This window comes from Mustela lutreola, chromosome 11 (genome assembly GCF_030435805.1).
Source record: "Mustela lutreola isolate mMusLut2 chromosome 11, mMusLut2.pri, whole genome shotgun sequence".
Lineage (NCBI taxonomy): Eukaryota > Metazoa > Chordata > Mammalia > Carnivora > Mustelidae > Mustela > Mustela lutreola.
In genome coordinates, this window is record NC_081300.1 from 35,308,097 (window position 1) to 35,323,753 (window position 15,657).

At 53.3% G+C, this 15,657-nt stretch overlaps 1 protein-coding gene across 50 annotated transcripts in view; it reads left to right on the forward strand.

Annotated features, from left to right (window-relative positions):
* CELF4 (CUGBP Elav-like family member 4) overlaps window positions 1–15,452 on the forward strand; it is a 287,772-nt gene extending 272,320 nt beyond the window's left edge. For 16 of the 50 annotated variants that reach the window (XM_059139834.1, XM_059139835.1, XM_059139838.1 and 13 more), the window contains exons 11-13: window positions 482–565; window positions 5,738–5,909; window positions 14,402–15,452. In XM_059139834.1, the coding sequence (XP_058995817.1) occupies window positions 482–565; window positions 5,738–5,865 (212 nt within the window). In that variant the 3' untranslated portion in view covers window positions 5,866–5,909; window positions 14,402–15,452. Of the gene's footprint in view, window positions 1–481; window positions 626–1,209; window positions 1,536–5,250; window positions 5,330–5,737; window positions 5,910–12,297; window positions 12,385–14,401 lie in introns of those variants that run through there. The other 34 variants (XM_059139850.1, XM_059139851.1, XM_059139852.1 and 31 more) reach the window with 6 other exon arrangements.
* The last annotated feature ends 205 nt before the right edge of the window (window positions 15,453–15,657 follow it).

Sequence of the window (15,657 nt, forward strand, 5' to 3'; positions counted from 1 at the left end):
AGGCGAGGTGAAGCCATATCACAGGACCACTGGCATGGCTGCCCCAGGGCGATTCCAGAGCAGGGGCTGGGCTGACTGGGCGGCAGGCAGACCCTCTCAGGTCTCCCTCCCCCGAGCCTCTCCTCAGCGCCTCCTCTCCCTGGCTGGTCGGGCCTTGGCACGCTGACCCCCTTCACGCGTCAGCTCCGCCCCTGGAGCGAGTTGCCAGGCCCCCTGTTACAGACGCTTTCGCAGCAAAGGTGACTGAGGCACAGAGAGGTTCAGTGACTTGCCCAGGGGCAGGGCGGGGACCAGAGCTCAGACTGGGGCTCAGCAGTCCCCACTCCTCCGTGGCCGCCCTTGGCTCTTGGATGAGACCCCCCCCCCAACCTTGTCCCCCTCCCTGCTGCCGCTGCCTAACTCGCTCACCTCTCCTCTGTCTCTCTCTTCCCCCCACCCCGCCATCCCTCCTCCCCGCCCCCCCCCCCCCCCCCCACCGCAGGGCCCGAGGGCTGTAACCTGTTCATCTACCATCTGCCCCAGGAGTTTGGGGACGCTGAGCTGATGCAGATGTTCCTCCCTTTCGGTAATGTCATCTCCTCGAAAGTGTTTGTGGATCGGGCGACTAACCAAAGTAAATGCTTTGGTGGGTAAAGATAACAAACCAACTAGCTTCACCCAGGACAGGGCGGTGCTCGCACCAATTTACCGGTGTCCGGTGTCCGACTGCTTTTAACCTTCTCCTCCACATCGCCGCCCCCCCCACCCCAGGTGCTCCCTAAGGCCCAGCCCCCAGCTCCACCTCTTTTCTCTCTGCTGCTTTTCTCTCCGCTTCTTGGCTTTCCCTGCCCACCCCTGCCCCCTAACCGCTCTCCATCGCCCCCATCCCAGTCCAAGAGACAGGTTCCCCCGCCCTCCACAAGGCCCAGTTTCCACCCATGGAGAAGGGGAAGGAGTCACCTTGGGCCAGGGTGGTGGGGGCATCGAGCCGAGCCCATTCTCCCAGCATCCCCTCCTCTGGCCATCCTAGAGGCCCTGGTGGATGGATGTGGAGCATGATCCTTGGGGGGGAGGGGTCTGCCCCGCTGAGACCCCCCCTCCCGTCCTGCCTGCCCCTTGGTCCTCTCTGTCCACCTCTCTGTCCTGCCCCCGCCACCCTTCTCTGTCTACCCCACTCTTTGATTCCCTCCTACCATCCACTGAACCCTCCTTCCCCCACCACTCCCTCAGGCCACCAGAGCCACATTGCTGAGGAGTCAGGAAGAGCAAACTGGTCCTGCCCTCAGGAAGCCTCAGGTCTGAGCTTAGATGACAATCATGCCTACTGCGCAGCACTGAAGTCTGCAAGGCACCAAGTAATGGAGCAGAGAGAAAGGCAGGTGGATGTACACAGCCGTGCAGAAGGGGAGGGAGTGCCCCAGAGGGACCAGAGAACGGGCCGGGAGCGGGAGGAGAAGAGGGGAAGGACAGTGGCTGAGGACGCTGCAGGAGGCTTTGGGGAGAAGGGGTCAGGGGCGCCAGCCGTGAGGGAGGGGCTGTGATGGGGAGGGCTGACCATTCCGATGAGGATGCTTCTGGGATGGAGGCAGTGGGAGATGCTGGCAGGTCCTTGACCTGAGAATAACAGAATGAAAATACAGCTTTTAGGAAATGCGCGTGGGGGCAGGGTGTGAGATGGGACAGGGGACTCGGGAGGATCTCGGGATCTGGTTGTCAGATAAAATATAGGGTGCCCAGTTAAACTGGAATTTCTGATAAACAATGGATCCATTCTGTGTGTATGTAAGTATGTTCCAAATATTGTATGTGATATGTTCCATACAATACTGGGGAGATGCTTATAGTAAAAAAATATTATTTATTTGAAATTTGAATTCAACTGGGCATCCTGTGTTTGGATTTGCTTTGGACCTCCTGGAATCCCACCTCATTCCCACACTTCTCCCCTCCACTCCCCCCTCAGCCCCCTCCCCTGCTACCTCTTTCGCCTCCGTCAGCCCTTCCCACGGGGCTAGATCCACTCGTGAGTCCAGTCCCCAGAGAGCCACACATGGAACCAGAGCTGAGTTTGCCAGAAGCTTAGATCTCCAGGTTGAACCCCAGCTTCTGAGCCTGTGAGGACAGAGTAGGGGCCTGGATTGCCTGGGGAACCCCCGGTCACAGCTTGGAATGGTGAAGGGGAGGCCGCTCAAGTGTGTAGAAGCATCAGCAAGCGCAGGGCAAGGAGATTGCTGTTAGCTGACCCACTTTGCAGACCCGTGAATGGTGTGAGGTTTTAGAGCATGATCCCCAAAGCAGTCAAGGTCTTTGCAACTGGGTCCCTTCCCCTCTGGCAGCTGCCACAGGAAATGTTATCCCAGCAGTTTCTTTCCCTTTGAGTGTGAGAAAATAAAGCCAAAGAAGAAGATAGGGTTGCACCCCTTCCCTGTTTGGCCGGTGTTTGTGCTGGCAAATCACCATTATGTATGTTAGGGCTCAGATGTTGCAGAGGGCAGAAGAGGCTGCTAGCAGCCCCCCTAGCACTGGGCCCCCTGGACCGGCAGGCTTGTGCTCTGCCCAGGGCTCTGAAGCCTTTGTGCTGTCCCATCTTTTTTTTTTGTGCAGCCCACCTTTTCAAAGGCATTTCCTTGGGGTCTGCCCTGCCATTTGCCTATTTAACTTCTCCAGGACCAAGGTTTTATCCCCCCACTGGAAATCATCCTCTGTATACCTCTACTCTGGCTCTTTCTTCAGTTCCTGAAAGACTTCAAGGGCTAAAAGTCCACTGGCCTTAGAGAAAGATGGGCTCCTGCCACACCAGCCGACCCCAGTGCTTCCTCCTTAAGCCCCCTGGGTTCTTTCTTGTTTGCTTTGGCAGCTGTGCTTTGGCAACTCTCCCAGAGGCCTTCAGTGTGAGAAGGAGCTCTGCGCTCCTTCCCAGGCAGGCATCTACCTCTGAGCCTCGGTGTCCTCATTTGGGAAATGAAGATGTTGGTGGTCATTTCTCAGGGGCCGTGTGAGGGTTACAGGAGGTGGCAGAGCAGACCCTCAGGAGGTGCCAGAGCCCCCTTTGTACCCCAAAGGAGGGGTTGTCTTTGAGTAAATGTGGTCCTGTGTTAAAGTGAGCCCCCCAAAGTGCTCACCTGCTCTTTATGAGCATAAACAGAATCTTGCAACCTTTGTGAGCTGACATGCAGCACAAATGGTTGCTGTGTCGGAGAAGGGCTGGGGGCACACCAGGAGGGCCTCCTCCCCACATGGCTTCCCACAGCCTGGGAGGCTGGAGCCTTCTCAGCGCTGGGAGGGATGGGGGAGTAGGCCCTGGGGGAAGGAACCCAGCCCTGGGAACCATTAAAATGGGAGACAGCGTCTAGAGGCCTGTTCAGCGGCCCTGACTCCTCACCAGTTAGCAAAACTAGCTGAGAGAGAAACGTTCCCTTGAGCCTGGAGCACTTACCAACCCCTGAGCTCTCAGAGATTTTAAACTCTCCTATGAAGGCTGGGCTTCTTCCTTCCAGGACCTCTGGTCCCCCACTCTCCTCACTGGGCAGCAGTCCTTCCCTTTACTCCTCTGCCCTAGCTAGTATCCCCAGCCCCCTTTATCTTCCTCCCAACTCCTCCCTGCTTTGCTCACATTTGTTTCCTGCAAGAAGAGCCACAGAAGGCCGGGAGCAGGTGGGGAGATAGAGTCTGAGCTGATAGGGCTGTGCCTGCGGCGGGCCAGCGGAGGAGAGAGGGGTGTCACCCAGTGAGGCTCTCTCTCCCGGCAGAGAGAGGCTTTGGTTCAACCGCGCCCCTGATTCTGGGGGAGAGCTGTGTAACAGACCTGCTGTTCCCACACGTGAAAACTGCTCTGCTCTGTGAAGACCTGACTGTGGTCATCAGGCAGAGAGGTCAGTGGGGTGGTAGACTGGCCAAAAGGATGGGAGGAGAAGGTGGAAGGATGTCTCCCACAGCTCTCTGGCTAAGGGCCATCCAAAGTCTCTCCTGTTTTGGCACATGGTCTTGTACAGAGATCGTTCATGTTTCTCTGGGCCTGACTCACTGATTCCATCTGAGTTCATACGCACCCATTCTGGAGTACACTTACTGTGTACACACACACACACACATACACAACACACACACACCATCTTTGATGGCTCATGGCTGCAAGAGTGAGCGTGACAAATGTGAGCAAAAGCAGGAAGGAGTCAAGAGAAAGAGGAAAGAGACCAGAGGAGGCAGGGCATAGGTCAGAGGTAAAAAGACAGTCACCATGTGGGGAGGGTGAGGGAGAGGTCTGGGACAGGCCCAGTGTACCATGGACAACTAGCCAAGAAAACAGCTACTACTGCTGTGGGGGTCTGTACACCTATTAGTTATATATCCAGAGGCCATCTGGGGACAAGCACCCTAAATGAGACACGTTTGCAGGATGGCCTGGGAACCTCGCCAAACTTAGTTTCACATAATTCGCAGGATCTAAGTCCATTTTACAGGACAAAGGGCCTCTCAAGTCAAATAAATTCCAGGAAACACCAGGCAAACCAAGCTATGAGTGTTTATTTACTGGAGAACTTGGGATGGGAGGTGGGCTTTTTTTTTATTCATGTGTCTTAAACTGCCCTGGAGGGGCACAGTGGTAAGCCTGACCACAGAAGACCCTTTCTCAGGAGCACGAGTTAGAGCCAGTTTAGGAGATGCTGATGTGAAATATAGTCTCTGTAAGGAGATGCATTCAAAGTTCCCAAAGGGTGACTTTTAAACTAACTTTCAGATTCGTATCCATCCCCAGCTGGGAACTACTTGTTTCAGAAGCCATAGATGGTTCTGTATCTCTTTCTGGAATGTTGGGAAGAGTGACCGAGCACTTCTGCATTGCCTAGGCCTCAGAGAAGGCTCTCAACTAACTTTTACTAATAGCGTTAATTTGCCCTACTAATGTTATTATAGATACCATGAGGGGTTCATAGGGGATGCGTCAATTGGTGCTCTCTTAGAATCCAGGGCAAGAGCACCTGCTCCCAGGGCTTGGAATTTTAAATAAAAGGGAGGTGCCTACCGCCCTTGGACTTGAAGTGGTGGGTTCCTGCCAGTCCGACTGGATTTAGGCAAGTGTCCGCCAGGAGCCTGGCTCGGGGCAGCCTCGCCAAGGACCGGGAGGGGGGCGGAGGGCCGCGAGGACTGTCAGCCTCTGCCCTCCCCCACGGTCAGGCGGCCCTCGCGAGGGGGGGCGGCTGGAAAAGGCGGTGGAGAGGTTTTCTCCGGGGTGCCCCCCTCCCTCCCCCTCGCACTCCTCTCTCTCCCCAGGCCGGCACCCTGTGCCCTCCCGCTGCCAGGCCCCCTCCTGTCAGGGAGGACAGTGTCCAATAAACTCCTCCACCCGCAGGTGTGTCCGCCCTCCCACCGAAGTAGAGGGCTGAGGTGCCGGGGCCGGCCCGGGGTGGGGGGCGAGGGCGCCCAGGAGAGTGGCGCCGCCCAAAGCCGCGGTGGAGCTGGGGAGGCCAGGCCTGGAGGCGCGGGTCGGCGAGGCCTGGAGCCCCGGACACGCCCACCCCCGGGAGGGGCCGCGCGCTCGCGGGCTGTGGGGGGCGTGAGGCCGGGCCGGGGCGGGGCCCCGGGTGGGGGGAGGAGCCTCGAGGCCCCCCTCCTGCCCGAGGTGCGGCGGGAGCGCAGGGAGGGGCCGCCGCCAGCTCCGCCCCGCCCCGCCCTCGGGCCCCGCCCTTCTCCCCACCCACCCCACCCCGCCGGGGCGGCCCCGTGGAAACCCAGGCCCTCGTCCCTCGTGTCTCGCCAGGCTTCGTGAGTTTCGACAACCCGGCCAGCGCGCAGACCGCCATCCAGGCCATGAACGGCTTCCAGATCGGCATGAAGAGGCTCAAGGTGCAGCTGAAGCGGCCCAAAGACGCCAATCGCCCATACTGAGCGCCGGCGGGAGCGTCCCCCGGGGGAGACCAGGACTCGCACAGGTAACCGGGGGCGGCCGGGGCGCGGGGACGGGGGGTTGGAGAGGGGGCACCGATCGGACCCGCCGCCTCCTCTGGCCTTCCTGAACTGGACCCTCGCTTGCCTTGGACCCGCTGCGCCCAGCTCGACCTGCTCCTCACCCGATGCCTGGGGGCAGGCCTAGAGCTGTGGACATCCGGCAGAAATGGGCGTGGCCATCCCCCTGTTGCAGAGCCAAGAGAAGCAGGTGTGAGGGAACCGTTCTGAGAAGGTGGGGCGAGGCCTGGGCCATGCATCAAGGAGGTCTGCACTGGCAGTCCTGTTTGCCAGAAGACCCTGGGGTGAGCCTGTGACGAGCCTGTGGCAAGCTTAGTACTGGGAGAGTTTGGGAGGGGGAGCTGTCCACGTCTCCTGGGGCCTTCTCCTAGACTCTCTGGCTCTCTCCTTCTATGTCTCCTGCCTTGAAGGCTGGTGGCCTTTAGACACTTGACCTCCTCGCCCCTCCAGTTCTTTGTAGCTCAGCCAGTCTGGGGCAGAAGCTGAGGAGGGTGATGGCCTAGCTCTGGGGCCACTTACCCTGTCTGCTTTACTGCAGGCTCTGATGAGTGGGCAGTTGTCACCCCTTCCTGCTCAGTCTGGGTCTTGCCCTGTGGCTGGAGACACACTAGGCTACTTCTCTTCCAGGCCACTTGTTCCCCTGGGTGAAACAGCTTCCTGGGAAAGGGGGTGGTGGTGGGGAGATGTGCCCAGCCCTCCTTCAGCCTGATATCCCACACTGCTGGGCACTCCTGTAGGCCCAGCTCACCCACAGGCCAGAGGCAGGTCTCCCAGTCCTCTATCCCTCTGCTTCCATCAGCAGTACTGTGCACCAGGTACTGTTAGGTACTTGGGACTCAGCACCGAATAAGACTAACAAGAACCCTCATCCTTAGAAGGAGGGACAGACAATAAACAAACACATATGACCAAAGAGTAAATTATACAGTGTGTCAGAAATGTTGGTTACAGTTAAATCAGGTAGTTACGGTGGGCCTTGTTGAGTAGGTAACATTCAAGGAAAGACTTGGAGCAGGTGAGACAGGGAGCCATGCCAGCATCTGGAGGAGCGAGTCTTTCATCTGAAGGGACAGCCAGTGCAAAGGCTCCAAAGAGAGGGCGGGGTGGTGTGGTGGAGAAAGCAGAACAAGGGGGTTGGAGGGGAGCAAGCATGGGGGCATGGCGGGAGAGGGGATCCCGAGGTGAGGAGGACCACCACTGGCAGCCATTGTATAGGCTAAGGGAGTGGGCGCTGGGGAGCTGCTGCAGAGCTCTGAGTAGAAGAGTGGCGAACCTATTGCAAGTCAGAGCGATCCCTGGTTGCTGTGTTGATAGGAGCCCCAGCAGAAGTCTAGTGCATGGACCACTCAGTCCGGGACAGCAGCAGCCAGGGTGGTACGAGGGAGTTGTGTTCTCAGTGTTTTTGGAAGGCAGAGCCAGGATGCCTTTTATAATGAATTGGAGGAGGGTGTGACAGAAGGAGTCAAGGATGACCCCCAGCTTTTGGCCCCAGAAACTGGAAGAACAGAGTTACCGTGACTCGAGATGAGGAAGGGTTGGGGAAAAAGAATGGGCCCTGCACATGAGAGCTAGCCACTCACGTGGAGGTTCAGAGTCTGGAGTTTGGGAGGGAGATCTTCAGTTTCCTAGTCTCCTCTCAAACCCCACCCCTATCAGCAGGACACCGTCCAGCCACCCAGGAGCAGCAGCTCTCACTTCTCTCAGAGAGGGTGCTGAGCCTCTGCTCTCTGCAAGACTGATAAAGCAAAAGCCACCTCTCCTGACCCCTGAGCTCTCCGCCCTGCCCATCTCTGGCTCCTGTGAAGATGCATACACCTGCATTCACTGAGAGTGTGGCACCTTCCCAGATTGGCACTGGGCTTGGTGCTGGCCTGCAGAGATGAGGGGGTCACCATCCTGCCTGCATGAGCTTCTGGGCTCAGCAAACACAGACCACAGGACGCAGTCTGCAAGGGGGTGCACTTCCGTAGGAGTTAGGGGTCAGTCAGTAAGAGCAGCCCTTTCCGGACAGAGAGCCTTTTATCATAGATAAACTTAGCTCTGCCACGAAGGCACAATCTCTTGGACTTCCATTTCTACATAAATAAAACCAAGGTGTTAGTGTCATCAGAGGATTTTTTAGTACGGGGTGTGCTTCAGGCCCATGCCCTGAGATACTGAGGGGCCCCTGTGGGTGTGTTTTGTGTCTCTCGTGAAAGCATCTTGTCTTAGCCTCCTAGACCTACATGCAAGTAAAACCCAAGCAAGGATAGATCAGACCTGTAGATCAGAGAAATTCCCAGGGGAAGGGCTAAGTAAGGCAGATTTGCTGTGTGGGACAGAAGGTAAGAAGTGGCCCACGGGGTAGAAGTAGCCGACACTGGTAGTTGGAGTGAGGGCTTGAGAGGCGTGGTTTAGAATACAGAGGGGTTCTTCCCCAAGGGAAAACCAAGACAAGACAGCCGGGAACCCAGACTTTATGTGTGCTTAAGAGCACACGAGGCATAGTTCTTACGGGTTACAAGTCCATAGTGCAGCTGTATCGCTGTGACTGCTCTGTCTTTATTCCCATTTTAAAGATGGAGCACAAAAGATTACATTACTTGCCTATCAGCTACTGAGTGGTAGAGCCATGATTTGAAGCTGGAGCTTCATTCCAGATACAGTGCTCCTAAGTGCCTTTACGTAAGAAGAATGGTCCCCAACCCCCCACCCCGTTATCCTCACCCCAACTCTCCCACTCCAGAGTCTTGTCTTGAGTATCTGAGGGGGAATGTCATGACATCTCACTTCTCTGGGCCCCTCTCTTCTTAAGCAGTCTTCTAGAAAATTATGACATAACAGAACTCCTACAAATAAAGTTGACCTTTAATCCATTTAGACAGCATTTTAACAAAAGGTGATTTCAGGCTTTCCAACTTAAGACTGTTAGAGGCCGAAGCAGAAGGAGGTGCTGAGACAAGGCGCAGACTCGGGGACTGCAGCGAGAAGTGGAGGAAACAGCGTGCCAAAGCAGCTAAAAACCCCCACCGTTTTACAGCCTGGTAAAGGATGAGTCCTAGAGGCTCAGAAGAGCAGGGCTAACCTGAGCAGGGCCAGTGGAGGGACAAACCATAGCCGGGAGCTAAGGGGTTGTGGGGTGGAGGGATCTCAGGGCCTGGCTGACCACCTGCAGTGGTGAAGGCGAAGTCACCATGGCGGCCAGAGCCAGGTCAGGACAAAAGTGTGGCAGGTCTAGGGGAGGAGGGGGCCCCAGCAGAGCAGCCGTGGGGAGCGCAGTTGGGTGTTGGTTCCATAATGTGCGGCCTGGGTAGTGTCAGGTTGGCTCCCCAAATCCTGATATCTTCCGACATTGTGATGCCCCGCCCACTCCTTGTTCCCCTGACACCCCTGCTCCTCTGGCTGCTTGGGCTCATTACCTTGTACTAAGGTGGGGGTTTCTCCAATAAATCTTCACCAGGAAACAAAGAGGGAGGAAGCAAAGGTGGAAAGACTGGGCAACACTGTGGCCAGGGCCATAGCCAGTGAGCAGAATACCCAAGTCCCTTGTCCTGCCACAGAGATCAGTAGCACGCGCTGGGCCCCAAGCTGAGAGCAGGGTCACAGACTCCCAGCACTGTGGTTCTGTGGTTGGAGGACACTGAGCAGTGTGTCTGACTTCAGTGGGAGTCCTCTCTCTTCTGGGTCCTGGGTTTGTGGCTCTGAGTGCGTTTTGCACGGTGTCTGCTCTGAGCTGTGCTTTGCACGGTGTCTGCTCTGAGCTGTGTAGGTGCGGGTGCTTTGGGCCTGACCTGCATGGGGCTGGGCGGTGACTTTGGATCTGGGCCGTCTCTGGCTGGAGCCCAGCTGTGTTTAGAACCTGGCATCTGAATTGGCTCAGCTGACAATAATTTCCTCTCCCAGGTCGTGAGTTGGAGCTTCCCAGGCCTGATTCAAGCCCCCCTTGCTGGTCAGTGACCCTGCTGCCACCTCTTGGGACTGTGCTTTGTGAGGATCTTTGAGAGAGTGGCCAACAAGGGGTCACCCCTGCAGGCTGGGGTCCAGCTGTCCCCTAATAAAGAGAATAGTCAGCTAGTCAGCTGTGCACGTACAGAGCCTTGGGGAGGCTCCCAAGGAGTTGAATGAGTGTGACAGTGTGTTTGTGTGTTGGGCCAAGCATGTGTGTGTGTGAGGGGCAAGAGTGTGTATGAGAAGTTCCCTATGTGGCGCTTTGAGGAGGTGGGTGTGATGATCAGCTTGGATCTTCAGCACCCAGGACAGCGCAGGCACCAAAGGGCTGCTAGAAGCCGACTGAGGGAGGGCACAGAAGCTAGTCCAGTGGGGAGGAATGGGCACCCACGACATGCTCAGTAGTGGGGGGTGGGGAAAGGAGTGGGGTCCCCCGTGGGCTGCTTTGTTGCAGTTGCCATAGCTGACACCTGGTGGCCCTGTCCTCCTCAGTTCTTAGGTCTCTTCCCCCACCCAAAGGGACCAGCCTATTGGATCTCCTGGGTTGGTCTAAGGGTTTCCATTTGGGAAGGGCTGGGAATGCAGGGGAGGGCGGTGTGTCAGGACCTCTTGGGCAAGCAGCAGGCCCTGGTCTGAGTGCAGGAGACCTGCTGCTGGAAGAGCAAGAGCCCTGCCCGCATGGGCAGGTGGGCAGGGGTCCGTGGAGGAAAAGCTCTTCTGTGAAGGCAAAGCTGGAGGCTGGGTATGTCCTTAAAATAGTCACCCCTCAGCGACTTGGTAGCTTATCCACAGTGACATTTCAGATCCCAGACACCCCTTCCACAATCCCTGAAGAAAGACACAGAGCTGAAAGAGCAAGTCTGCGCTGTGTAGCAGCATGGTGGACAGATGAGCCGGGCACAGGGGCTTCAGGGATTGGGGGCTGGGGAGCAAGCTCCGCAGGAACCATGAGCAGGGGGTAGGGCTGGGAACCCCCAAATTCCCAGGTTGGGGCAGAGGGCCATGAAGTGGTGAGGAGGGCAGAAGATAATTCAAGGTGGAAAAATGTGATGAGAAGGGGACACAGCCCCAGTCACCTAGGGCTCCCCCAGTAAAGACGGCAGGTGAAGGCCTGTGACATGGGGTAGTCTAGAAAGATGTACAGGCAGGAGTGTAGGGAATGGAGGAGGAGGAGATAGAGGAGGGGAGGGCTGCAGACCAGAAGGGACAGCCGCAGAGCCTGGAGACCAGGGCCGTAGCACTCCCCTCCCTGATGGACTGTCCTTTCTCACACTACCCACCCTGCAGGGTGCTCAATAGGCTTCCATCCAGCCCTTCCCTGGTCAGCACCGCGGAGCCTTCTAAAGGCTTTACGTGCCTGGAAGCAGCATAACTTTGGCCACGTTGGCCGGCCACCTTGGGAGCAAAGGGAAGGGTATGAGCTGACCGTGAAAGGAAATCAGCAATGCCGAGGGGTATCCATAGAATTCCAGTAACACGGATATGATTTACTCTCCATCTCCAAACTGAGTGTGTTCATTTTCTGAACGTTCTAAGACATGAGGGTTGAGCATAGGAGAAGAGGAGAGGCACAGTGGGTGCTCTTGCAGCAGCGAGGCCCTTCTCTGGGGTTGGGGTTGGGGAGCAAGGTGGGACCACTGGGGCGGGAGGACTGAGTGGCTGGGCTCCCCGGATGCAAGTCGCTGTAGCCAGCCTTGGATCTGCCCTGCCTTCAGGGTGACCCTGACAGGCTCCCCCTGCTGGTCCACAGGCTGAGGCCACAGGAGGCTGGGGTGGGGGGTGTGGAGAGCGTGCCCCCCCCCCCCCCCCCCGCCTTGTATAACCGAAGGTGATACAAAGCAGAGAGCGTGCTGCCTGATCTGCTTGCTGGCCACGGTGGTTTGAGGGGCTGTTTTAGTTTCTCCTAGCCCTCTCGCCAAACTGCCCACGCCCCTCCTCCTGTCCCTGACGCATGATGGATGCCCTTAGTGGCCCTGTGTGAGGTTCTGCTACTGTTCACAGTGTACCATGTGTCTGCATATACAACCGTGTGTGCGTATGTGTGTGCGTGTGTGTGTGTTGATGTGCCCATGTCGTTTGTCTGCCGGCTTCCTCCATCCTTTGAGTTCTTTTCGGTTCTCTTATGATTTGACTGCTGTTCTTTCATCAGAGCTTTTAGATTGATGCTGTGGTCTGGTGCTGTATAAATATTTTTCCTTTTGATTTTGTTTTAACCTTTCCTTGCCCTTCTTCACCCTCCTCCCAACCGTCCCTGCCCTCCCACAGTCCCCGACCCCACCCGACCTGCCCCTGCCTCTTCCCTCCCCTTTGCCCACACTCTCTTGTCCTCTCTTTCTTTCTCTCTCTCTCTCTCTCTCTACATATATAAATATATATAAAAATCTTTTCTTCTTTTGTCATTCAATCAAATTCCAACAACCCAACCAGGGCCAGTCAAATCCACCACAGTCTCGCGCTGAGCTAGGAATAAAGTTCACGTAATCACATGAGAGTGGAGAAAACAGTCCCCCATCCGTAAGTTCAAATCAACTCAAAGTTCACAGTGTGACATGATGGCGTCATGTAACAAGGCTAAGAATCGGTTGCATGACAATTGCCGTCAAGTTTCGTGGAGGTGCTGTGATTGGAGCGTTTTTCTTGGATGTTGTATCAGTTGATGATTGGCCCGTCATGATCACACGTGCATTCTCTTGACTTTTGTGCTGCCACAATCTTTTTTGCTGTGCTCATTTTTGTTTTGTTCTTGGTGCTTGCAGTGGTTTTACTTTCTGTTGTTTGGTTTTTCTTGTTCAGCGTTTTTGATGCTTCTCTAGATGTCACATAGAGAAAAAAACAAAACAAAAGAACCAAAAAAAAAAAAATAGTAAAAATAAAGATGAATTCCTGAATGATCGAACATGGGATCACTTAACTGTGCAAACCATTATTTTTTTTCTTAAAAATAAGGAAAACATCTTAAAAAAAAAATCTATGCGTGGTTGATTTCCTTGCACTTGAAAATATTGTGATTTTATTTTTTTCTAGAAATTTGGGGGCCTTTTTCAATTGACACTTTTCCTAGGTCTGGTCTTTTTCCAGTTAGGCTATTTTAAAATCTCACTTCAAAAGGAAAAATGAAAACGAAAACCAAAACCAAAATCTCTACTGTAACAGAATGATTAAAAAAAAAAAATTCTAAACCAAAAAAAAAAAAAAAAAAAAACCTAGAGTACAAAGCCAGAGGCCTCTGAGAGAGAGCCTGGTAACTATTGTAAGGTTTGTATTGTAGCCACCTCTGCTAAATTAAATGTGGGGCGGGGAGGCGGGGGACTGGGGGTGGGGGGGGACTTTTTGGTTGGTTTGGAAAAAACAGTACTGACAAAAGCAAAATGCACCTTTTTGTTTACAACTGAAAAAGGGTCCTTGACAAGTGTTTTTTAATTTTATTATTATTTTCTTTGGTGTTGTAATTGTTTAGACTGCTGTGTACGGTTTGCTGTTTGTTGAATCAACAGTGTGAAAAACCTGCCAGCATGGATTGATATACGCATGACGTTGTCCCCTCAACTGGGGGCTTTGCAGTTCTAACTTTCTCAATGTAACCAGTCACCCCCATGTATAAGTGGAAGCTGCTTGCTATAATGGAGATGAGTCTCATTTGTTAATTCACGATGATTAAGCATTCTCCTTCTGATTCTAGTCAGATCATGATTTTTTTTCCTTAAAAGCAAAACAAAACAAACGAAAAGTCACCATTGAAAACAAAATCAAGAACTGAGTTAATTTATCTGAGCTTGATGATGAAATCCGTTCTAACTTTTTTTAGGTTCTCCCATCCGCTCCCTTGAAGTTCCGAATTTCCTCTAAATTCCCTGGCATGTATGAGAAAAATATTATGTGTGTGTGTGTGTGTATGTGTGTATCTATGCATATACATACACACATATCCATGTATATCCACATATGTGCAGGTGAATATATTCTACACATATATCCAGATATACATATATATACATAGCCTCGCAAATAGTTACTGACCTTGGGAAAGAAGCGGTTGGCTGGAAACTGGGCAAGGGTTCAGCAAAATTCATGTCACGGATGTCTTGCTTCTTTTCCTCAAGCTGGGGAGGAGGGGGCTAGGTTGCTAGATTTTTGCTGTCTTGTTTGCTAGGCTTCTGTATACATATTGTATCTGGGCTAGATCCCTCAGACATCGGTTTAATTGTGAATTCATATCCCACAGTCCCAAATTCTTCCCTTAGATCCAGCTACCCCCCCATTCCAGAACTCGAAAGGAACCCAAATCGAGACCCCTCTCCCAACAACCAAACCTCAGCTACAGTCATCACCACTAGACCTCCAGTGGTTTCTTACTCTGAACAGAAGAGTCAATTTCTTTTTTATGTATCATGATCATGACTAATTCTCATACTGGTCTCTCCCCTCCCTCCCACCATCCCCCAGAGCTCCCCGAGGCAGGGTCCTTTTGGTGTTTGGATGCATTTTGTGTTTCCTCTCTTGGCTTAATCAGCCCTGATTTTCTTCATTTTAGGGCAGGATGCTGAACGGGCTACATTAAAAAACAAACCTCTCTCTCTATATATTTATAAATGAGAACTGTTGGATGACACCTTTGACATATCAGCCAATATCAATCAAGCTGAAGACTCCAGACACTTTCTGTGACTGTAACATTTCTTCAAGGAAAGTATAGCGTCTGTGGAGTTCAGAGGGCACGTGTTTGGGGGAAAATATATATGACCCAAGAAGATGAAGAAAAATGAGAAAAAAAAAAACACAAAAAAGGCAACTTTAAAACAAAATAACTTGAGACCAGATGGGGAGGCTGAAGGGCTGGGAAGTGGGAAGAGACGCTGCTTACCGATCCCTGGGGCTTTTCCAGCCCGTGGGCGCCTGAGGCAGGCTGGGGCAAGCGGTGTGGCGGGGCTTGGTCCCCAGGGGGCGGCTGGGAGGCCGCTGCTGAGCATCTCTATCTGTCATTCCTTTAGCTATTTAGGGACCAAAGGACCAAACTTTTTATTGCAGCTGTGTAGCTCTATGTCAAATAGAGGGGGATGGAGGAGAACCTCCTTCCTGCCTCGTGGCTGTTCTTGAAACAGCTTAGAGCGATTCTATGAAAAAATGTAATAAAAAAAATTTAAAAAAAAAAAACAAAAAAAAGCAAAAACAAAAAAAAAGGAAAAATAATGCTTCAATGCTTTTAAAACAGCAAGATAATAGTTCTTTGATACTTTGAGAGGCGCTTTGATTACCCTCATTCAAGTCTATGACACTTTCCTATGGTTTTCTGTATTATATGTCTGGATGGAGCTGTTAAGATGAACAAATTGGTGGATATTTGGGGAAAGCAACAAAAATATTAAAACTCATTAACCGTGAAGTGTGAGGAAACAAGGAGGGGAAAAAAGGGACTTACAAGGCAAGAGAATTGTTGTGAAAAGTCTGTAAATGCTTCTAACTCTTCCCCCTCTTAAAATCATAATAGTTGTACAGAATTTTAAAAAAGGAGAAGTTTAAAATACCTATATAATAGAAGAAAAATTAGAGGAAAGCAAAAAATAAAAAAAAAAAGGAAAAAAAAACCTATAGAAGTTAGCGTTACTGCTAAAATCCCAGATGTTGTAGGACTGTACTTTTGTAGAGTTTAGACTGAGCATCGATCCCTTCTCCCCGCGAGTGCTGTCGGACGCCGTGCACCCCGAGGGCCTGGCCGGACTCGCCCAGACCTGCGGTCTCCCGGCCGCTCACCGCGCCGGTGGGGGCCGCGCCGTCGCCGGAAGGCCCGCC